General features: G+C 49.7%; 1 protein-coding gene across 1 annotated transcript; it reads left to right on the top strand.

Annotated features, from left to right (window-relative positions):
* The first annotated feature begins 382 nt into the window (after positions 1 to 382).
* Positions 383 to 22,602, top strand: Antxrl (anthrax toxin receptor-like). The gene is made up of 17 exons (XM_013036663.1): positions 383 to 597; positions 2,329 to 2,400; positions 3,332 to 3,403; positions 5,425 to 5,506; positions 5,608 to 5,641; positions 6,413 to 6,489; positions 6,567 to 6,635; positions 6,993 to 7,073; positions 7,177 to 7,237; positions 10,552 to 10,647; positions 12,283 to 12,292; positions 13,066 to 13,144; positions 13,542 to 13,575; positions 15,891 to 15,938; positions 19,556 to 19,630; positions 22,192 to 22,270; positions 22,470 to 22,602. The coding sequence occupies exons 1-17, from the start codon at positions 383 to 385 to the stop codon at positions 22,600 to 22,602; spliced, it is 1,317 nt and encodes a 438-aa protein (XP_012892117.1).
* Positions 22,603 to 22,975: the final 373 nt, after the last annotated feature.

Genomic DNA, 22,975 nt, shown 5'->3' with positions numbered 1-22,975 from the left:
GACACTTCTAAAGATTCTATGATGGCCACTTAGCACTGTTAATACACAGGGCATTGAGCAGGGCTGCAGGTCACAAAGTCACCATGTCAACCCTCCTGTCCATCATAACTCCAGTGTATTTTGCCCTGGAGTGGGGGAAGGGTTACTCAAGTAGGGGGGAGGCAGGATACCCCAGAGTCAACTGCTTCCCCCAGTCCCTGTGCTCTGAGCAGGAGTGTGATGGAGGGCCACATTTGGCCATAGGGCACAAAGGGCCTTAACCCCTTGTGGGTTAAGGAAAGGTAACAAGGCCAGAGGCTACAGGCCAGTATTCAGTCTACCTGTGACTGCACAGCACTCTTAAGTGCTGGTAGAGTCACAGCTGGCAGGGACAGCCAGGAAAATGGGGAGCCACAACCTCCAGGTTCCCTGCTCTGCACTCTTCCTGTTGCTAATCCTGCAACTTCTACCGCGTGGTAGAGCAGATGGCCTCAAGTACAAAGGGCCTGGCTGGAAAATACTCCATCGCCTGGGTCTAGGCAGAAGCTCCAACACCAGCCTGCAATCTAATGTGCATTCATGTCGGGGCGTCTTTGACCTCTACTTTATCTTAGACAAGTAAGTTGCCCCTTGTTGTATCTGTATCCCCAATACCCTGGGGAAACAGTGGTTGGTTTCCCAGGAATCTAACGTTCATGTCGGGGCGTCTTTGACCTCTATCTTATCCTAGACAAGTGAGTTTCCCCCTGTTGTATCCATATCCCCAATACCCTGGGGGAACAGTGATTGGTTTCCCAGTCCCTGCCAGAAGAACCAGGTTTGAGAGATGACTCAATGTGCCCAGGCCTCTGTTTTGACTTGTTTCCTGAAAGAAGAATCTTGATGGTTCTGCCTCTCTGATACCTTGCTCTGGGTCTGGTCCTGGGTGGCCTTCAGCCAACTGAACACTAAGAGCTGCCTTCTCAGCCAGATGAGATGCTTATTGCAGGAGCCCTGGGGAGGAGGCCTGGTTACCTCTGCTGACCACTCTCCCAGCATCACTGCTCCAAGTGTCCTTTGCTTTGCTAAGAACCAATACCTAAGGGGTATTGATGTAGAGGGACACAGGATAGTCTCTGAACTCTAGGAGCATCCATGTGGTCCTTGGTAAGCTGAGCTGTCCATTAGGCACCTCCTGGCTGGGAAGAAAGGGAAGATGGGGTAAACTTGGGTCTGGAGCAATGGCCTGAGCTCCTTTCTCATCTCTCAGTTAGGCTGGGGATGACATAGTACTCATTCACTCAGAGCTACAGTGCAGTGCTCAGAAGTTGGGAGCACCCCTGCTAGTTCCCCTTTCCTTCTTTGCACAGCGTTGAGGGAGACTTCCAAACATCCTGGATTTCTGTCTGGTGTCCCAGAGGGCAGTGGACTCCAAAGTTGGCAAGGTTTCCTAACAGCTGATGATGAATAGTCCTGTCCTTTGGCTGGGCTCTGTCCACCATCTCTTTCTATTTGAACATTTACTGTTGGAGGAACATGGGCTTCAGTTCATTAGCTCCCAGCTCCAAAACAAAACTAAGTCCCTCTTCTCTCTTCAACCTGACTTCTGAGATACCCTGAGCAGGTCTTGGCCCTTTGATCCTGGCAGAGTCTGGGTGTACAGGCATTCAGATGAGGATGTATGGCCCATAGGAATGGATAGTCTTACAGAATGTGTCTGTGGTCCATAAGCATCCATCCACTTCTGCTCTGGTGCACATGTCCTTCTCACTCTAAAGTCTTGCTACAAAGCCCAGTAGGAGCCAAGCCCAGCCCTAGAATAGAAGGGTATTACTAAGGTGAAATATTATTAATGTGCGCTTGTCATTAATGTGAATGCTGCAGGCTTCCCAACAGCTTGAGGGGGTAGGAGCTAGCTCCCCACTTCAGTTTGACAGTGAGTCTCCAAGTGACTGAGGCTTTTATATGTGGTCAGTCAAAGTTAGTTTGCAATAAAATGTTATATGGGTGAAAGAATTACTTCCTCCCCTGGTGTGAGTGAAATGATGGAATTATAAAGGCCCAGAGAAATGTCTGCTGGATCCACAAAATTGGCATCCTTACTCCTTGTCCCCAGCAACTATTTCTTTGATATGTGTTGGGGGGGGGGGGGGGGGAGAGAGTGCCAGTCCTAGGATTTGAACTCAGGCCTGGGCCTGAGCTTTGTTGTTCAAGGCCAATCTTATACCACTTCTAGCCTTTTGGTGATTAAGTGGAGATAAGTCTCATAGACTTTGCTTTCTGGGCTGGTTTTGAACCACAATCCTCAGATCTCAGCCTCCTGAGTAGCTAAGATCACCAAACCCTGACTCCTGTCTCCTTTGTTTTCAGGTCGGGCAGCGTAGACAACAACTGGTTTGAAATTTATTCATTCGTGGAAAATTTAGTGAAGAAATTCCAAAAGTACGGCTTCTCCCTGCCACACAGGCAATGTGCTTCGAGGAACAGTCCCCTGGGAGGCAGAGGGCACACCCATTAGATTTGTGGGCATGGGTACACAGATCCTGGTGGCACCAGCCCACGGCTGGCCTAGAGGCCCAGGGCCTCTAGGGCATGGGTGGTCTGATCAGGCTGTAGAGTGAGGATGATTCAGGTGAGGGCTGGGAACACTCAGGTCAGCTAGAGATCAGGGTTATAGGGATTTATTATACCAGGCCGAGGGGGTTAGATTTCCTGTTGGAAGCCATAGAAGGTTCTTGGACTAGGGGTGAGCAGACAAGATCCAGGTTATTCGCCAAGAAGAAAAGTCTGATAACTGTAGGTGAACTGAGTCAAGATCAAAGGCAAAGACAACGGGAAGTTCAGCTAAGGCAGTAGACAGCAAAGTCCTAATGGGTCTGAAGGACCTGAGCCAGAAGGCAGGGTAAGAGCTTCCCTGTGAGTGGCTATGAAGAGCAAGAGTGAGGAAGAGAGAAGAACGGAAGTGAATGAGTAAAGACAGCTGGAGATTTCAAGAACATGGCAGCAAGGAAAAGCTAGAAGTCTTCATGGAGAAGCAGGAAAGACTCTTTGCCTGTTTGACATGGAGCAGGAGTGTGAATCTGTGTGTATGAGTGTGAGTATGTATGTATGGGTTGAGTGAGAGTGTGTGCGCATGCATGTTAGTGTAGGTGGATGGTATGCACATGTGTGAGTGTACACATGTATGAGCATGTTGGTGTGTGTGTGGGTGTGTGTGTGTGTGTGGTGTGTGGTGTGTCAGAGCCAGGAACAGATCAGAAGGCCAGAGCCAGAAGGGAGGGAAGAGGAGGGGAGCCAGACTGAGGCCCATGGCTGCTCCTGAGTCCCACTGACCAATTGCATCCACTTCTCACCAGCTGTGCTTCCTTCCCAGCTCAAGGGTTCGGATATCCTTCATTCTCTACTCAACAGATGCCACCGTCCTCATGCCACTCACCTCGGACAGGTAGGGGTCACTTTGAACCCAGCATGGCCCAGGCCATAGGAGCTCCAGAAAGCTGCAGGCTTTGTGAAAACAGTTGGGAGACTCCTATCATTGCACATAGTGGCTTTGTGACACTCTGCAGTAACTATACTGACCTCCAGCCCAAGCTCCACCCACTCTGGATAGCTGCTTCCTGGGAACCCACAGACCCAGCATCTCCAGAAGTTCTCCACACTCTATCCTGTCATTCCTCACTCCTGAATTCCCTCTGGGAAGCAGACTGTGACAGCATCACAGATTGAGGGGAGCAAAGGGAGCAGCTATGTGCCTATGTTGCGCCTGCTGTGAGCATGTCACTGTCTCCCCTGGGAGAGCAGGACAGAGATAGCTGGGAACCAGAAATGCTGCATGCTTTATGGAGACAGCTGGCTTTCCCAACAGCAGCCAGGCAGAGGAGATTCGGGTAGTGTTGAGTCGCCGGCTGGGCTGCATGTTGTGGGGAGGCTTAACTAGCAGCAATCATGAAGCAGAGGTGACCCAACTGTGTGACCAGAGTCCCCAGGCCAGGAGCTGGGCAGCTTCCACTGGCTGGGAAGGGGTGACTTTGCCTACAATGCTTGGATTCCTACAGAGTAAAGAAGGCACACCAAGAAAGATGGGGACATTGGAGATCAGAGGTGTCTGCCAGATTTCCTCGGCCTCTGTCCTGGCCCTAGAGAGAAGCCAGGAGCAGGGAATGAAGCAGAGGAAGCCAGTCCTCCTCAGGGCACAGAGCAGAGGACTTGCAGCCTGTAAAGAAGGTGCCTCAGGTCCAGCTTTGAGCAGTGGCGTGGGACTGCCTCTGTGGTCCAGAAACAACCCTGTAGGTTGTGTCCTTTGGCCTGGCTTTGAGAGAGGATTGAATGGGTATGAGGGGAAAAGTGGAAGTCCATCCAAGAGGAATCTGTGGCAAGGCCCAGAGACACAGAAGGGGCTGGGCCAAGAGAAAGAGTTGGACTGGTCTGATTTGGGCAGAGAGAAAGGAGCAAGGCTGGGAATTGAGAAGGGAGCTGGGCTGCTCAGAGATGGAGGAGCCCAGCTGAGCAGACTCTTGTCTGCCCCCCCCCACTGGGGTGCTGGGCACCACTAGGCAGACTCAGGCAGGGCTGGTTGGCAGCCCTCAGAGCTCAGCCCATGGCGGGGTCTCTCTCTGCCCCCACCAGGAGGCCACCTCGGGGTTCACTCTAGGGCATCATGCTGGGCTACTTCAGGCTTGTCAGTTTGGATTAGCCAGAACCTAGCCACTGGCCCTCCCCACCTCCTGTCATAGCACTGCCACGAGAGCCAGCTCTGTCTTGTCCAATCCATCCTGTGGGCTTTAACAGCACCTGACAGGCCATGGCCCTGCCTCATGGCCGGCATTTGTCCCAGCTCGGGAACTTTGGAGTAGAAACACACAAAGGCCTGGAGATTGGCTCTGTTTAAACAGATTGGCTGTTTTGTTTAGCAGGAAGGGAATAAGGCCCCCAGGGGCAGTGGTAGTAGGGGAGGGGTGGGAATTGGGCAGGGGCTTTTTGAAGGATGACATTGTCCAAACTCAGCTCTATCCATTGAAGGGCTTCAAACAAGGGTGTCTTCTGTAGTAGGGTTAGGATTAGGAATGCCAGCATCACTGAGAGTCCTTGACTCACAGATGTCCATCTTAGGATGCCATCACTCTCACCAGAGAGGGTCCAGGCAGGGCATGGGGAAGGGTTTCCAAGGGAGGCCTGAGTGCCCTGAGACAGGACTAGACTGAGAAGAAACCAGATCTTCCCAAGGGACTTGGTCAGCAGTTCCCCTTCCCCTCCTGACTTGCCACAGTGCTCATGGAGTGGGTCAGGGACATAGAAGGATGCCAAACCCTGTGTATTAGACCCAGTGCAGGATGGGAGTGACAGAGCTATCTGCCTGGTGTTCCCTCCCGCCCAGGCCATCTGCACAGTGGACAGGACTGTGCAACTTGGGTGCTGTTTGTCACAGTCAACCTTCTTCATCTCAACTTGCCTTCTCTTCTTTTGCAGACAAGAAATTCGTCAAGGTCTTAACAAACTTCAGCAAGTGGTGCCCGTGGGACACACATATATGCAAGAAGGATTTAAAAAGGTGGAGATGAGGAGGGCTTCGTATGGGAGCTGGCTCATGGTTTAAGAGTGTCACTGGGGTCATCTCACCATCTCCCCCAATATTGATTCATATCTTTGCAGGCAATTCATCAGATAGAAGATGCCAGATCGTTAGGTAAGTGGCCTGTGCTTGAATTGAGTTGGAGCAGACCCAGAGCCATGGCTCCCTGGAAAGGGCTGGGCACTGGTGTCCCTGAGTCCCTTTCTTACTCTGCTCTTGGAGCCAGGTGCTGACTTCATTGCTGTGAGCAAAGCATCCCGCCCCCAGGATAGTTCTGAGGACAGGAGGCCCTGGGTAGACACGTGTGTGGGTTCTTGACCTACAGATGGGCCTCATGCACATAAAGGAGGAAATGGCAGTGGGCTGAACTGATCAAGGACTCACTTCCCCCTGCCTGCCCTTCACCTCACCTGCCTCCTGGGCCCCTGGTCAGGTAGTTCAAACAGCTGTGCATACCCAGAACCCATGTTCTTCTGGACTTTGGGTCCCGAATGCCTGTCTGAGTAGTAGCTGGGGACCTAGTGAGGATCGATGCTGAGGGTGCACAGGGTCCCCTTGCCTAGTGCCCTCTGATCAGCAGCCCTGAGCTGCTAGACTCCCAGTAGCAAGCAGGACCACCTGGTGGCTATAATCTGAACAGGGTCTAGCTTCCAAAGGCCTCACTCAGCCTCCTCTGGCTGCTCCCTTCTGCCCTGTGGCCAGAATAGGCTTGTGGGACAGTCTGCCTTTTAGGTGGGGCCCTGTTATAGAAGTCATATGTTGGTGGGTGCCTGTCTTTGAAGTTTGTGCAATGCCTGGCTCTAACAGCCTGAATTCATCCTGGAGCCTCTGCAGGCCCCTTTTGGAGCCTTGACCACTGGGCTCACCCTCTTGTCTCTTCTGCAGGCAATGTTTCCAGTGTGATCATAGCTCTAACGGATGGAACACTGTTGCCAGATGCATTTGAGGCGACCAAAGAGGAGGTGAGGGCCTTCAACGTATAGCAGTAGTTTAGCCCAAGATATTTGGGGATTTCTTCTTAGCATTTCCTTTCTCTTAGGCTCACAAGGCTCGGAAACTGGGGTCTATCATTTATACTGTGGGTGTGCTGGAGTACAACAGAGACCAGGTACTTTCCATCGGGGGACCCAATGCTCTTTGCAGACTCTATGGGACAGATCTCAAAGATAGATCCCCACACCAACCAGGGGGTAATCTCATCTGTCACTGGAGATTTACAGAAGGTGACAAAGGTGTCTTAAGTAGCCCTCCCCCGCCCCCGCCCCCCCACACATTCACACACAGGGTGGGAGAGCTCCCATTCTCTAGGCCTGAACTGAGGTAGAAACCAGTGCCTGGCACTCAGCACCTGCTATTCCATGGGATCCCACAGTCTGAGGGAAAGACACCATCTCCCAGGTTTGGGTCCCTACTGCATCTTCTGGTTTTGGGACAAGGGGCTCAAGTCACCTCTTTTCCCTTCCAGCTGCTTGCAATTGCAGATACGCCAGAGCACATGTTTGGGGTGCAAAATGGGTTCAAGGGTTTGCAAAGCATCGTTGACTCCGTAAGTAGGGAGTACAGAGAGGAGGTGAGCAGAGGCAGCGGGCATGTCTCTGGACCCTAAGGCTCATCCCGTCTGCCCCGACCCTTGCTGCTCTCTCTTTCAGCTCGCTGCTAGGTCCTGTGTTGAAGCTCGGTCAGTGGAGTTGACAACTCTTTGTGCAGGAGGTAAGGGCCAGCACCACTGATGTGCACCCATAGCTTAACTCACCTGTGGGTATTCGTATGTGTGTGAACAGATGTCATTTTGTTGTATTGTACATGCCATTGTGTATGTGGTGTTTGTGATTTGTGAACCTATTGTGTGGGGTCTCTGTGTGGTGTGTGTACATGTGACATACTCACGGCATGGGTATGCAGTATGCATGTGGGTGTGTATGAGGTGAGCACGTTTGTGTGACAAAAATAGGTAACGTACTGTCCGTGTAATGTGTAACGCATGTTACGGGGGGGGGGGTATGGATGGTAATCTTTGTTATGTGGCTTAAGTAAATGCATGTGAAGTATGGAAGTGATGTGTAGTGTGGAGAATGTCACTTACCTGCGTCTGTTGTATAGAAGGTATGATGTTTATGTATGTTGTGTGGTGTGTGCTGGTGGGGTGAGCATGTGGGTGTGTTTCTGTGTTGTGAGGCATTGTGGGAGAAGTGAGTGGGTGTGATATCTTTATATGACGTTTATGTGTGGTGGGATGTGTGTGGGTGGGGTTCAAGGATGCCTTTGCATGTGGGAGAGGTGTTGTGTAGTAGATGTCCACATGTGGATTATGTGTGTGGTGTTCAGGTGGGTACTGCTGCTTTGGTGAGGTGTACATGCAGTACAAGATTTGGAATGTATATATGGCTTATATGATCTGTGTGGGTTTGATGTGTGACTTGTGTGTTACAGGGAATATGGCATTTGTGTGTATAACAGTATGCATTAACATGTAGTGTTTTGAGGTATGTGATATGTTAGTCGTTTTTTGTCAATCATGAGACTTGAACTCAGGGCCTGGGCACTGTTCCTGAGCTTTTTTCACTCAAGGCTAGCACTCTACCACTTTGAGCTACAATACCACCTCTGATTTTCTGGTGGTTAATTAGAGATTAGAGTCTCATAGATTTTTCTGCCCAGACTGGCTTCAAACCACTATCCTCAGATCTCAGCCTCCTGAGTAGTTAGGATTACGGGCATGAGCCACCAGCATCCAGCTGATGTGCTATTCTTGGTATGTGTGGTGTGTATCAGAGTGTGTTGGAGTATGATGCTGTGTGTACATAGTACATGAATGGCATGCATTCTTATGGCATAGTTAAGGTAGTAAATTGTGGAGTGTTTGTGACGTATGTGTTGTATTTCTTTTTTTATGGGGTATGTGGCTTGTGGTATGTGTGTTAGAGGTATAGTATTTAGGTGCCAAGTATGTGGTGGTATGTGAATGAAAGTTGGTTGTAGAGTATTTGCCTACAGTGTAGTGGATGTGCATATGGTGTACCAGGTCTGAGGAGGACTCTGTGTGCCATTGTGGGTGTTGTGTGGATCTGGAATGTGTAGTGCATGAGTGGATGAGTGTGTGAGGTTGTGGATGTGGGCATGGAATCTCCATGACCATCCACCAGGTATCAGGTAATGTACATGAGGGTTTATTCTGTGAGGACAGCTTGGATTTAAATACTGCTCATTTATCACAATTAAACATGCAGTGGTAATGTGAGGGAGAAAATATATTTAGAAACTCAAGGAAGCCCCAGCAAATGGAATGGAGCAGCATGCAAACAGACAAACACATGGTGCAGCAGGAGCGCAGCCACAGGGCCAAGCGGAACAGGACTGGAGATGCCAATCACTGGAACTTAACACAGCCACCAAGTGGGAGGAAAAACTGGGCAAATATGCTCATCAATGAAGAAAAACGAGGCACAGTCCAACATCCACCATCCTACTAGGGATGGAAGAAACCCCTCCTGAGAAAGGCAGACATAAACACAGCTACAACTGACATTCCCCCATTAGAGAAATGGACACACCTGTCCCCATGGTCTGGAATTGAAAAAAGGTGTCCTCTTTCCAGCTCAGGGCCCCTCCATCAGTGTGGTAAGGACAAACCATAGTGGCCAGGGATGGCCACCTCCCTGTCAGTAGTAGTGCCCATGCAGGTATGACCTCACATGGCTGCTACCTGTACCCTGGGGAAGACAGTCAGAGAGCCATCAACTTCCCTTTTCCTGATGCTTCAGATAACACCAGCCTGGGTAGGTGGGTCCTGGCCTTGCATCCTCCATGGGTGGCCCCACTGGCAGAGAGAAATATGTTCTGTTCTGCATTGTATCCAGTCTGGGGTCAGGACCACATATCTGGGTCCTGTAGTGTGGCCTCCAATGGACAGAAATAGCATATCAGGATTACTGGGAGACATAGATATCAATGTGCTGCGGTCCCCAGCAGAACCTCTGGAAGCTGATCCTGATATTCCCACCCTAATCTTTGGCTCTGGATTGTCCCACCCCCTCCCAGGCTGCACAAGAATCAGAGACTGCTGTGCCGAGAAGGTAAGGGGACTGGAGGACCACTTCCCACAGAAGATCTCTTCTGCCTCTGGGATTATGATCCTGCACACATAGGCCTTAGTATCTGGGTAGCTGTGACAAACCCCAGGTGAAGATGTGATTTGTCACCTTTTCCTCACTGGTGCTGAACCAAGGTGACAGGTGCCTCCCTCCACACACAGCTCAGCCAGTGACCTGTTAAACCATTGCCCATCTTATACAAAGCTGCCACACACAGGGTGACAGTCATTGGTGGGAAGCCTAAGGCACTGCATCAACCAGGATGACAGAGAGTCAATGATAAAAGCCAGGTGCACAGGAGACACTCATCCATCAACTGACCTGGGCTTCTCGAGTGCCATGTGGGATGGGAAAGAGCCAGGCCTGGACTATGGGCAGATGTACAGGCAAATGAGCTTGGATTTGAAGCCAGAAGACCTGTGGTACTGACACCAACTGCCCTCTCTCTCTGGCCCCTTGTACATTGCTGGCCTCAGGAGGCTTGGAGGTGTCACACTGGTCTGAGGTCATTGGTAGCTGAGGAATAGATGGAGTGAAGAAGGTGTGTTGGCCTCTGGACCCACAGTTGAGTTGGGATGTCTTCTGTGAGGCACCCCTGTGGGCAGGGACCTCCTCTCCCCTTCATCTTTCCCCTTCTCAGACCTATGACATCAACATCAACCCTGGCTGTGCTGTTTCCTGCAAGCTTGATGCTTTTCATGGGTGTATTGTATCAGGGACAGTAGAGAAATGTCCAGATGTCCTCAAGGCAGTGTATTAGCATGGATACCTAGTGACTTCGTATGAGGATGTGGCCTGCAAGACTCACAGGTGTTGGCTCACAGCGGCCTGATTCATGTGGGTCCCTTGGGAACTCCATCTGGGTCACTGGCTGCTGTGAACAATGAGACCAGATGGAACACAGCCCTTTCTCACTCAGAGCTGTCCTTGCAGAACCCTATGAAGTGATCGTTTCTGGACATGGTTTTCAGAATGCAAAACACCCATCCCTGATTGTTTGTAGATTCAAGTTCAACAACAACATCTTGGGTAAGTTGTCCACCTCTGTGCCTCTAAGTCATGCATTTCCCTTCTCCTCCACCAGCCAAGCCCTCCAGACCTTGCCAATAATTTGTAGCACTTTGGGTCAGCAGGAACTTGGATCTGTGGAAGGAGAGACTGGGCTGGGATGCCCCTCAGCTAAACAGAAGGGAACAATAAATCTCCAACATCCAAAAGTAACTCAGAGCAGGCTCTCATCAGTGAGGCTGGATTGATGTTGGCTTGTCCTCACAGCAGCTTTTACCCTCCTCCATCCTCCCTTCCTCCCTGACAGCTGAGGCTGCAGACCTCCAGTCTGCTGGTGGGTCAGGGGAGTAGCCCTCAGGGAAAGGAGGAGGCAACTTCACTGCTGGGGTCATGTGAGTCATAGTTGTCTTTGAGGATGCCTGTCTCGGGGCATTGAGTTGGTCTTGTGCACAGAGAACCTTCCCAGAAAGAGATTGATTTCAGGCTGTAGAAGGGAAGCCAGGGACCTGGGAAGTTGAAGCCAACTATAGAGAGCAAGCAGCTCAACCAGCAATGATTCAGCTTGGCTCTCGACTCTTTTATTTACGTGATAGGCAAGATGGAAAGAATTTAACATCAGAAATGATGATGATTTGAGCCTTCCAAGGGAAGGAAGGAAGGAAGGAAGGAAGGAAGGAAGGAAGGAAGGAAGGAAGGAAGGAAGGGAGGGAGGGAGGGAGGAAGAAAGGGAGGGAGGGAGGGAGGGAGAGAGAGAAGAAGGAAGGGAGGGAGGGAGGGAGGGAGGGAAGGAGGAAGGAGAAGATGAAGGGAAGGAGAAGGAGAAGAAGAAGGAAGGAAGGAGAATAGGGAGGGAGGAAAAGAGAAAATGAGAAATGAAAGGAAAGAGGAAGAAAGGGAGGGAGGCTTTTCTTCTCAGTAAACAGCACCACCATTCACCCAGATCATCTAGTCAAAAATCCTGATGTTATCCATGATTCTTCACAATGTACCTGTGGACTCTAGGTCCAAAGTGTGTCTATCTGGGGTATGTGCCATCCACAATGGATCAATCTCACTTGGAATAACTCAAAAGTTTTCTCGGTTTTTCTTCTCTTGGCTTGCTTCTTCGCCTCCTCAATAAGCTGAATAGTTCCTGCTTTAGGACCTGAGCACATACAATTCCCACTGCCCAGAACACTCTTCCCTCAGATCACTCCCTGGCTGGTCATTGCCTTGGTCTCAGTTGAATTCTCAGCTCCTCGGCCTCAGCTATCAGGAGGGAGGGAGGATGGAGTAGGGTAAAAGCTGCTGTGAAGACAAACCAACACCAAGCCAGCCTCCCTGAGATGAGAGCCTGCTCTGAGTCACTTTTGGACGTTGGGGATTTATTGTTCCCTTTTGTTTAGCTTCTAATTACATCGTGCACATCACACTACGTGCTATAATCATACCTGTTACCCACTTGCATACCCAACCCCCACTGTGTGGTTGCCTGATACCCTCACCACCGAGCCTTTCCATCAGCTTCCACATGTGCAGAGTCCAGGTTCTTTCCATAAGAACTTGTATCTCTCCAAATAACCACAAGATCACTCACAACTAGGTAGCATCCTGATACCTTGTATGTTACTATTTGGGCTTCCCTCTGTGTTCTACTCTGTCCTCTGCCCCTGTCAGTCCCTGGAAGGTGAGCATCTGAGCCCAGGGCTCTTGTTTTCCCAACCTGTTGACACCAGGACTCTGCTTGGGCTGGCAAAGCTGAGAGTCGAGTCTGAATAGGTGTTCTTAAGTAGAAACTCAGGAGAAGCTGGTTCTCTGACAGTGTCCACTCTGCTAGCACAGAGAGTGACAGGGGTGGATGGTTGTGACCATGAACAATATCCTGTCACTTTTATTAGATGAAAAAGCCATCAGTATGACAGAGAAGACCATAGTTTGTCCTGGACCAGTATTGGATAAAGCTGGACAGTAAGTGCTCATGTTGGAGGTGGGAGGGAGGAGAGCAGGGGTCAGTGTTTGCAGGTAGTATATGTGCAGAATACAGGATGTCCCTCTGTCAGGCAGTACGTATCTGCAGAGGAGGGAAGAGAACACTGTTTCACCTGCCCTCACCATAGCACCAGGGATGCACAATGTCCAGGCTCTATGAGCCCAATGGTGGGTCCCTTTGCTTGAGGTTGCCTTTAAGAGCTAAAACTCTATGATAAATGTTATAATGGAGCCATCATGCAGATCCCCTGATTGGCCCCCATGACATAGTAAACTAGGAGCTTCCTCACAGTCAGGCCATTGACCATTATTGCAGAAGCTCACCTCCCACTGCTTGGGGATGAGGTCTTATGACCTGCTGTTCACTCTCTGGGAGTACCAAGTACCATTTCCAATTCATTCTCATTTCACCAAAGGCCTACCCCATGTTTTCTTCAGCTCTTCTCACCATGTTCCTCCTCTGTACATTAGGACGGTCATTGTCCAAATCAGCCTGAACAATGGCATTACCTTCCTTGGGAACCAGATCAGCTATTCCAACATCAGATGTGTGAGTATCCATTTGGGGGTGTGGCCCCTGGCTGTTGGAACACCTGTACTGATAAACTTTTCCGGGAAAGAAGAAAAAGGTGAAGGGCCCCAGGCCCAAGTGTAGCAGGGATCTGGAAAACTCATCCCAATCCCTACTGGGTCCATGTGGCACAGTGGGGCTGTGTGGCAGGAGACAGTCCAGGATGTCCTGGACACCGGCTCCTCCACGCGGGTGTGTCAGGCACAGAGATAAGAGGGCTCCCCAAACGGCAGTCAGGGTGTGTGCCAGTGACTCAATGCCCCTGCCATACATGAGACAAGCGGTCTCAATCTTCACTCTGGACCCATCCTCAAGCCTGCCATTGGCATGGTCCTCAGGCTCCCCTCTTTCCCCTCCTTCTTCTCTCCCTCCCTAGTGCCCCCTAGGCCCCTTACACCTGCAGCTATCAGGTGTGTGGCTGGCTCTGCTCCCTAGGGAGGAGGATGCTGGTCCCCAGGGACCAGCTTCAGGCCATCTCTGCACCCAGGACTGACTGAGGAAGGCTGGACAGGCTGCCTGCCACATGGCACCTGAGCCGTCAGACTGGTAGTAAGAACAGGAGAGTTGTCCCCATTCCTTAAGGCCCACATGCCTTGAACCTGAGCCAGGAGTGTCTCTAAATTCTGAACGCCCATATGCAAATGTGGGATGGCTACCCCTGCCCTTGGGGACATGTGTAGCTCAGGCTCAGTGAAGTGAGTGGGGGAGGAGGGCGGCCAAGGATACAGAGCCAAAGTAGGAATAAAGTCAGGGAGGCTGACCCTGTCACCTGGTCTGACTCTTTCTTGGGCCTGCAGGTTTCTGGGACCCCAAGCCTCCCCTCTCCCCAGTCTAGGCACTATATCTTTTTGGTTGTCTTCACAAAACCCTGTATCAAGCCAGGAGCTGGTGGTTCACACTTGTAATCCTAGCTACTCAGAAAGCTGAGATCTGGGGACCATAGAGGGGGGTCATGGTTCAAAGCCAGAGGGGCGGGGTCATGGTTCAAAGCCAGCTTGGGAAAGACAGTCCATGAAACACTTATTTTCAGTTAACTAACAAAATGCTGGCAGTAGAGCTGTGGCTCAGGTGGTAGAGCATCAGCCTTGAGTAAAAAGCTAAGGGGCAATGCCTAGGCCCTGAGTTTAAGCTGTAGTACCAGAACAACAACAACCAAAAACAAAAACAAAAAACAAAAAACACTGTACTATTAATAGAGGCCAACTGGGCAAGGGAGCTAGGTTCCTCAGATCACTGAGCATTCTGAACCATTCTGGGCCTTCCTGGGCAGAGAAGGGCTAGAGGTGGGATCTGAGCTGTCTGGGAACCAGCCCTACTCCTTAATCCCCCTACCTCCCAAAACAATCCCTCTATCTGGGAAACCTCTGGAGGAGGATAAAATGATGGAAAGCAAGGGCTGGTCCCTCGGATTGGAGTCCCCACACCTCTCCCCAGGCCTCTGCCACTGTACTATCTGCCACATACTATCTGTCACAGGGAAACGATGACTCAAACCTGAAATTACTTGCTTTCCTGCCGGCCCTTCTACTACTTCCCCTGCTGCTGTGGTGTTGCTGGAAGTTGTGCTGCAAGAAGGTGAGAGCCCCCACAACCTGCCCACACCCAGGGTTTAGGCACATGACCTCCTGCCCAGAGACACAGAGGGCAGCCCAGGATCCCACCTGGGGGCAGTTGCCCATCAAGTCTGACCCAGTCAACCCATAACCTCTATCATCACAGAGCCACACCATAGACCCAGCCTGGGCCCCCCAGAGCATGACCAGATAAGGCCAAGGCTAGCTTAAGCAGGTAAAAGGCCACTGTCGAAAGTAGAATCCAGACACTGGGGCTAGTCCTCTGCAACCCTCAGATGGACAGGAATCCAGGTGCAGCAACTGTAGGGGCAAGAAGAGGACAGGATTTCCCCATAAAGGCCAGTGCCCCAAATGCAATGGCACCAACCAGGGAGGCTGAATGCCCTCTGGGGCAACCATGACATTCACATCAACCCAGGTCTCTGCATGATTCTAGCACCTTCTATCATTCCTTCACCTTTCACTACTGAGCCTCACTGTGAACACGGATTTGGTCTTGAGAGGCACACACCCAGAAGTGGCAAGTTCTTTCCCCCAGGGAGCTCATCATCAGGCACCCTCTGCTTGAAGCAGGAGGGTGAAGTGCTGACTCGCATGATACACAGTCAGGGCCCTAGGTAAATAGGGCAGGGACAAAGAATGAGATTGGCAACTGGGGCATTAGAGACAGTAGGGTGCTGGTGAACTGAAGTTGGAAGGACCATTCCAGAGAATTGTAGGAAGGAAGAAGAAAGGGCAGATGTGGGAAAGATAGAATAGCCAACACCAAGCAGGCAGGACCCATTTCTGCCCAGAGGAGTAGATAACAGAGAAGCTGAGGAGGACATTCTAAAGGTAGGGAGGAAGGGCCCAGGAGCTCACACAGAAAGGGAGGCAGGAGAGGACCCTGCTGTGGGTGGGGTGGGCAGAAGAACAGGCCTGCAGTCACTGGGCCTTCTCCGGACCTTCAATGTGGTGCTCATCTCCCAGCTCAGGGCTCCCTCCAGTCAGATAGAGCTTCCTGGAACCATCTCTACAAGTGCAGTGTGTCCATACAGACAGGCCCAGGCTGTGTTCTGTCCCCATGGTCAGAACAGGGCTGCCTCCTTCAGGGCTGAAGCATAGCGCACCCCATCACCCCAAACTTATCTTGTGTCTATTTCTCATTCCAGTGTGTCAAGGAGCCTCCTCCTCCACCACCACCACCAGCAGCAACGGAAGTGAGTCCTGCTATGGGTTTTGACATCATCCTAGTCTGAGGAGTAACCATGGAAAGGGACAGATGAAAAGAGGTCAGAGGGTCAGCCTAGGACTGGAAGGAGAAACACTAGCAGTGATTTTGCCTACCCAGTGCCCCTGTCCAGCCTCCCAGCAGTTCCCCATGACTAGAGGCATGATGCTATGGGACCCACTTCCCCGGGTAGAGCCATCATTACTGTACCAGTGGACTCTTTCTGGTTCAGTAAGCCTCTTAGGGGATGCCTAGGATGAAGCCAGGTTCCTGAAAAAGGAGCCTCCTATTTCTGGTCTAAGTCTCCAGCTCCATCTCTGGGTATCTGTCTAGTTTGTTTCTTTGATTTATCTTGATCCCTTGGTTCTAGTTAGGCCCAGAGCACAGCTGAGGTCAGCCGTAGGGACCACAGGTCTTAGGAGAGGTAGGCATCTTGGCTGGCTTGAACTGTAATGTCTGTCTTCTAGGGTGAGCTCAGGAACCAAGTTATGTGAGCAGCTATGGTTCACCCGGGGTAAATCAGAAGAGACAGTGAATGGCTGGAAGAGGGAGGGTCTGGGCTTGGGGAGTAAGAAGACCTTGGCTCCTTACCCAGGCTGGGACCAGTACTGGCTGTGAAATATCCTGGGAAGATTATGCCTATGAGGCCAAAGCCAGATGGAAGGGGAAATCACCTGCCAGTCTCCAGGCTAGCTTCTGCCAGCTCAGGCTGTCCAGAAAAGCCAAGGGCACAAAAATACACTGGGGACAGTTCAGGAGGCTGCACATCATCTGTAAGCCAGAAGAAGTTGCTGTTCTTCTCAAGGAAAACCCTCACCCATGAGAGAGGGTTGCTACTCATTCCTTATTCCATTTACCCTGCAACATTAACTGCATGCAGGGCTGCAAGTGGACACAGCATGCATCCTCCCAGGTGCTTCAGACAAGGCAACTGGTGTTCTTTCCTTCTAGGAGGTAGAAGATGAGTGCCCTACGCCACCTGCAGCGCCATGTCAGCCTGTGAATGCCTACCCCACCCTGGTCATTTCTTGCTGTGGATGCGCAAGCAGACCAATGCAGGTGACAAGGGCCCTGTGGTGCGCATGCTGTGACCTCTGCTGGACAGAGGAGGAAAGGCATAAACCAGTTCTCACCCAAGAGGCCTGAGCCTGGGGCCTCTGATGCGGCCCTGATGTGGGGGCTCGGATAATGTGTCTCTATGGGACCAGATATGGACTGCATGGTATCTGTGTCTAGCTGACACCTCTCTAGGCCCTCAAGGGAGGGCAGCATGAATTGGGACTTCTACTACCCACCTAGCCTGTCCTAACACCTGCCTTGTTTGGACAGAATCCAGGTTTCTCCATAAGGCTACTGAATGACTTCTTACCAGTCTCTCCCTGGTCTACAGAGTCACTGACCTCAGCCCTAGCCGTGTCTTTGATGTCCTCTAGCCTGTAGGTTGATGAGCCAAGACACATTGACTGGCAAAAATAATTTTAAAAAAAAGTTTAGGAGTAATAAAAATGACTAGCCAGGTGCTGATGGTTCATACCTATAATCCTAGCTACTAGGGAGGCTGAGATCTGAGTATGAAGCCAACCCAAGCAAGAAACTCTGTGAGACTCTTATCTCCAACTAACCAGCAATATGCCAGAAGTAGTGGGATGGCTCAAGTGGTAGAACACCAGCCCTGAGTGAAAAAGCAAAGGGAAAGTACAAACTTGAGTTCAAGTTCCAGTACCAACAAGGAAGGAAAGGAGGAAGGAAGGAAGAAAGGAAGGAAGGAGGGAGGGAGGGAGGGAGGGAAGGAGGGAGAGGGAGGGAGGGAGGGAGGGAAGGCAGGCAGGCAGGCAGGCAAGCAAGCAGGAAGGAAAAAATTAAAAGAAAGAAAAAAAGGGCAGGAAAAAATAAAAAGAGAAAAAAGAAAGAAAGGGAAAGAAAGAAAAAGGACTAGTCTTTAGGCATTGGTGGCAGCATCATTAAAATAAAATTTAACAATCAGGTGGCATGGCAGGTCCCATTCCCCGGCTCTTCATGACCAATGAGGCACTGGGCTGGCCCTGTGGTCTTGTTTGCCTGTGGAGATAAGACAAAAGGAGCTATGGAAAGGGAGAGACCCTGTGCAGAAGTTGATCCTGGAAGGGACACAAGAGAAATTCAGCCCAAGGTCCCTTCCCTTCTTCTAGGTCTATCTTATGAAGGAGAAGCTGGCCAATCAGCGATGGACTGACCCCAGGAGGTCAGGATTAAGAAAGAAAGGGCCTTCCTGGTGCTGTCCTCCTCCTTGGCTCATGGCTTTGTCTGTGGCAGACCCAGCACTTCCTCCTGGGAGCTTCCAGTCTAGTCCTTCTCCTGGCACAGCCTTGGCCCTTCCCTCACTGTAGGCCATAGCCAGTGAGCCAAAGCCCAAACTCCAGAGAGGGAAGGGACCATTGCTTCTGGGCCTATTCTGACCACTCACTATCTCTTTTCAACCCCACCTCTCTTGTTGGTTTTTTAAGGTTTCTTTTTGAAATTATTATTATCTTTAAGTCATTTTATGATGGACTTCCCATTTAACCAAGCAGTCTATAAATACAGTATATCTTGATCAATGTCATCCTTTTTAACATTATCACCCATCCCTCCCTAACCTACCACTTCCCTCCCTAACCTACCACCTCCCCCCACCTTGTAGGATATATATTGAGTTGTTGTCTGCATCCCCCCCTTTCCCTCTTTTTCATCTACTCCCTTCCCCTTGACCCCTCTCTACACCTTTCAAGTACTTGCTTCCTGGTGTTTTATTTTGCTTTGACTTTGGCTTTCTAAGGAATTATATTAAGATCTCCTTGAATCAATATACACTTGCATACCACCCAACATATTTACTTAGGAGTTTGTAAGCTAAATCTAGCTCCTACAGATAAGGGAAAACATGGATCCTTTGTCTCTCTAGGCCCAACTTTTCCCAAGCCTTTCCATTCCTTCTAATGGATGAGTTCAATTCCATTCTGTAATTTATACCATATTTTCTTGATCCATTCATCCACTGAGGGGCACCTGAGCTGATTCCATTCCTTGGCTAAGGTGAATAGTACTGCAATGAATGTGGTTGTGTTGATGGCTTTGCTATATCCTGGTTTATGATCTTTTCCCATCCCTTCTGGGTGACACCTGACAAGGCCCATAGCTGTAGGGCTGCAGCCAAAGTACAGCCTGACCAGGCAAGGACCTCTCTGCTTCCTCTCTCCTTCCACTTCTCTCTGCCCTTGTCTCAGACACTTGTCCAAGTAAGACGTGAGGCCTCTCACCTCCTTCTCTTAGTGTCCCCTCCCTCCAAGTCCAGCCCCCCAATCCTGGATCCCTGCTCAGAACTTGTGCTCACCTCAGGTCTCCATCTGCTGCCACAGGGGGCCTCAGCCTTTTGAATTCTCCAAAGCAGGCCCCAGGCTTTTCCTTTTCCCCAAAACACTGTGTCATTCTAGATTCCTAATTTCTTTGTGTCCTGGACACTAGCCTACCAGGCTCTCCTCTGGAGGTCACAGGTCTCCCTGGGGAGATGTGGATGACTTGGGTGGCCTTGCCTTCTGTAGAGGCTGTGGCCCTGCCAGGCCGCTTCCTCATATCCTCTCTGGTTTTTAGGGCACTGTGTCTCCCTGCTGCTACATTCCTTCAGCCTGCCACCAGACATTTCCATGTTGTTCACCCAGGATCCAGGTGAGCAGGACACAAGGATATTCTTGATGGACAGAAAGGCCATTGCTTTGACCTCCATCCCCATGGGGCTAGAGCTCAGGGTATAGCCTTTGTGAGCTGATAAATGATGCCCATGACGTGGACCCCTGTGCTCAGGAGTACCCCAGACAGTTTGTCCCATGGCACGTCATGGGGGCCAGGAGGGGACATGGTTGAAGGAATTCGCTGGACAACCCTCACCAATTTAACAGGTAATGAAAGTCCCCTCTGTGCCACTGTTTAGTGAATATGAAAAGAAACCACATTGTCATTGCTGGGGTGCAAATACGGGTAGCAGGTATTTAGTGAGGCCACTTGTGGGCCAGCTAAGAGCCCAAGCACTAACTATATCCTGTTTTAATTCCCCCAGCAACTGTATAGAGGGTCTTATCCTCCCTCTCATTTATGTTTACCCAGAGGCAGCTGAAGCCCAGAGAAACTGAGTAACTTGTTCCCTGTCAGTCATTTGTCTTGCCCATGACAGATGTCAGCTATCCATCTTCCACTACCATCCACTGCACATCCCTTTTCCTGAAGTAGTTCTCAGGCAGGGCTCAGCCAGGCCCTCTTGTGGGTATGGCAAGAAGTAGAAAGGCAACAGGATTTGCCTGGGAAAATCTCAGATCCTAACTTTGGGACTGGGGTGGTGATAGAGTTTTCTCTAACTCCTTGCCACCCTGCCCTGCTACATACAAGTCTCCATGAGATCAGGAAACCCAGAAGTAGAGCCAGAACTCCAAAGCTCTATCAAGACAGGCTATAGATCAAATATTTGTCACTCATCTGGGGTAATGTCACTTTATTGTGGAAAGCTTGGGCCAATGTGAGAAACAGCCAACTGTCAGCTAGTTTCAATAGCTGCATTCAGTGAATAGGGGCAGCCTTCCGGCACCCCACATACATACCTCTTTACCTGGAGACCTCAGACTCCAGGTCTCTGCAGCCAGCTAGAAGCCTTTCTGCAGACCCCTCCCCAGCCCTGTTCTCCCACTCCTGCAATAAAGCCCAATACCTTCCCAAGCAATTTAAATAGTCAAGAAAGGTAAACTATAGATAAACATAAGGCATGCTATTCTATCCATAACAGCAGCAAAATCTGAATGCCAACAAAAGTAAGACTCACCTACCATGAAAAGAAATCACAAAACTTTACTTGTTGCTTTAAGTAAATATTTGAAAGTATAAAAGCCTCAACCACAATATCAATATCAACTCGTGTGTGTGTGTGTGTGTGTGTGTGTGTGTGTGTGTGTGTGTGTGTGTGTGTGTGTGTGTGTATACTGATCATGGAGCTTCTACTCAGGGCCTAAACACTGTCCCTGAAGTTTTTGGCTCAAGGCTAGCACTCTACCACTTGAGCCACAGCTCCACTTCTGACTTTTTAGTAATTAAATGGAGATACGAGTCAAATGGACTTTCCTGTCTGGGCTGGCTTTGAACCACTATCCTCAGATCTCAGCCTCCTGAGTAGCTACGATTTCAGGGTTTTTTGAAAAGCAAAAGCAACTAGAGAACATTGAGGACTGCCATGGAGTGCCAAACTATACCTAGAAAATAAAGTTACTAATATGTCAGCAGACATCTGGTTGGCCAGAAAAGACTCTCTGATATTTAAGCTGAAATAAAATTGGTAAACAGAAGTCAATGAATGCTGGGCATAAGTGGCTCATGGCTGTAATCTTAACTTCTCAAGAGGTTGAGATCTGAAGATTGGGATTTGAGGCCAGCTTGGGCAGGAAAGCCTGTGAAACTCTTATCTTCAATTAGGCACCAAAAAAGCCAGAAGTGGAGCTGTGGTTCACATGGTAGAGCACTAGTGATAAGCAAAAAAAGCTAAGGAACACCTAAGGCCCAGATTTCAAACTCAGGAGTGGAGTGAAAATTGGAGGCCTTCTTTCTAAGCAGAGAAAATGACTCATAAAAATGTCCTGGGGCAATGTGAATGTGGAGAAGCAGAAAGCAGGAAACCAAATACTGCCAACCATTGCACACACGCACACACACACACACACACACACACACACAAAGAATCACATAATTTTTTTGAAATAATGACCCTTGAGCACAAAGATTCATAAAAAGGTATCCAAGGATCAGTGATAAAATACAGGTAAAATCATTCCCGAATTAACTAATTAAAGGATTGGAGTTCTTACAGAAGTGTTTTTAATGTAAGAGACTAAAACATGGATATATCTTTTGGAGTCTGAGTCAGTGTTCTGAAGTGTCTATATTTGTTTTGGAAACCTTTGTAGTGTCCAAAGTTGGATGTCATCGGGCTTTTTGAGAGTTTTTTTGAGGCGCACATGTATAAGACCACTTCCCTCATAAACTCTCACCTTCATATGTTTTCATTTGTATTTTTATTTGCACTTGACTCCAGTGATTCTGTTTTGATTATGATTTGATTTGATTCACACACAGCCTCAGCAAAGCCAGATTTGTCAGCCTCGATGGGTCCTGATGACCCTCAGCCAGGCAATGGCAGCCTCTGCCTCAATTCCAGTGGTATCTCAGTGAACTTCTCTCTCTTCACTCCACAGGGCAGAGGCACCAGCTTTGCTGTCATGAACCCCAGCTGCACACAGGTCCCCTGCCCTACACGGATCTGCCTCCAACCCAGTCAGGAATGCTGTGCCATCCCACAGGCGACCTGCGCCCCAAGGATCTGTCTTCAATCAAACAGGGACTGTGTCCCCATTCCAAAGGCAGTCTGCTCTGCAAGGAACTGCTGTCAATTAAGCAGGGAGTGTTTTCCTGTAGCACAGACAGTTTGCCCCCCAAGGGTGTGCGCACAACCCAGGCAATGCCCTCCCTTAAGAAATTACCAAGCCAAGTATACCAGAACTCCCTCCAAGACGCTGCCACTGCTCTCTCCCCAGGCCCGTAAATCTGGAGAGTTTCCTTATTGCCCCTACCCTTATCGTTCAACTTCTGACGGATCAAAAACCTAAAATTAACAGATTTTTTTGTTTGTTAAATTGGACATATATACTGAATCTGAAGGGTTTCAGAGCCCCCAAAGTAGAGAGAATAGAAAGATCTACAAGGGCCATTGAAATAAGTATGTGTAGAATGTTCCAAAAAAAATGATACAGAGTGAGGGAAGGGAAGGCACTGTATGAAAGGAAATGTACTCATTACATGACTCATGTAATTGTAATCCCTCTGTACATCACCTTGATAATAACAATAAAATAATTTTTTAAATGATACAGGCCAGATACAGGTGGCTCATACATGTAATCCTCACTACTCAGGAATCTGCAATCTAAAGATTGTGATTCAAAGTCCGCCTGTGCAAAAAAGTCTATGAGACGTTTATCT

The sequence above is a fragment of the Dipodomys ordii genome, unplaced genomic scaffold, assembly GCF_000151885.1.
Source record: "Dipodomys ordii isolate 6190 unplaced genomic scaffold, Dord_2.0 Scaffold333, whole genome shotgun sequence".
Taxonomy (NCBI): domain Eukaryota; kingdom Metazoa; phylum Chordata; class Mammalia; order Rodentia; family Heteromyidae; genus Dipodomys; species Dipodomys ordii.
The sequence above is the reverse complement of the archived record's forward strand: the minus strand, read 5'-3'. Positions and strand labels throughout refer to the sequence as shown.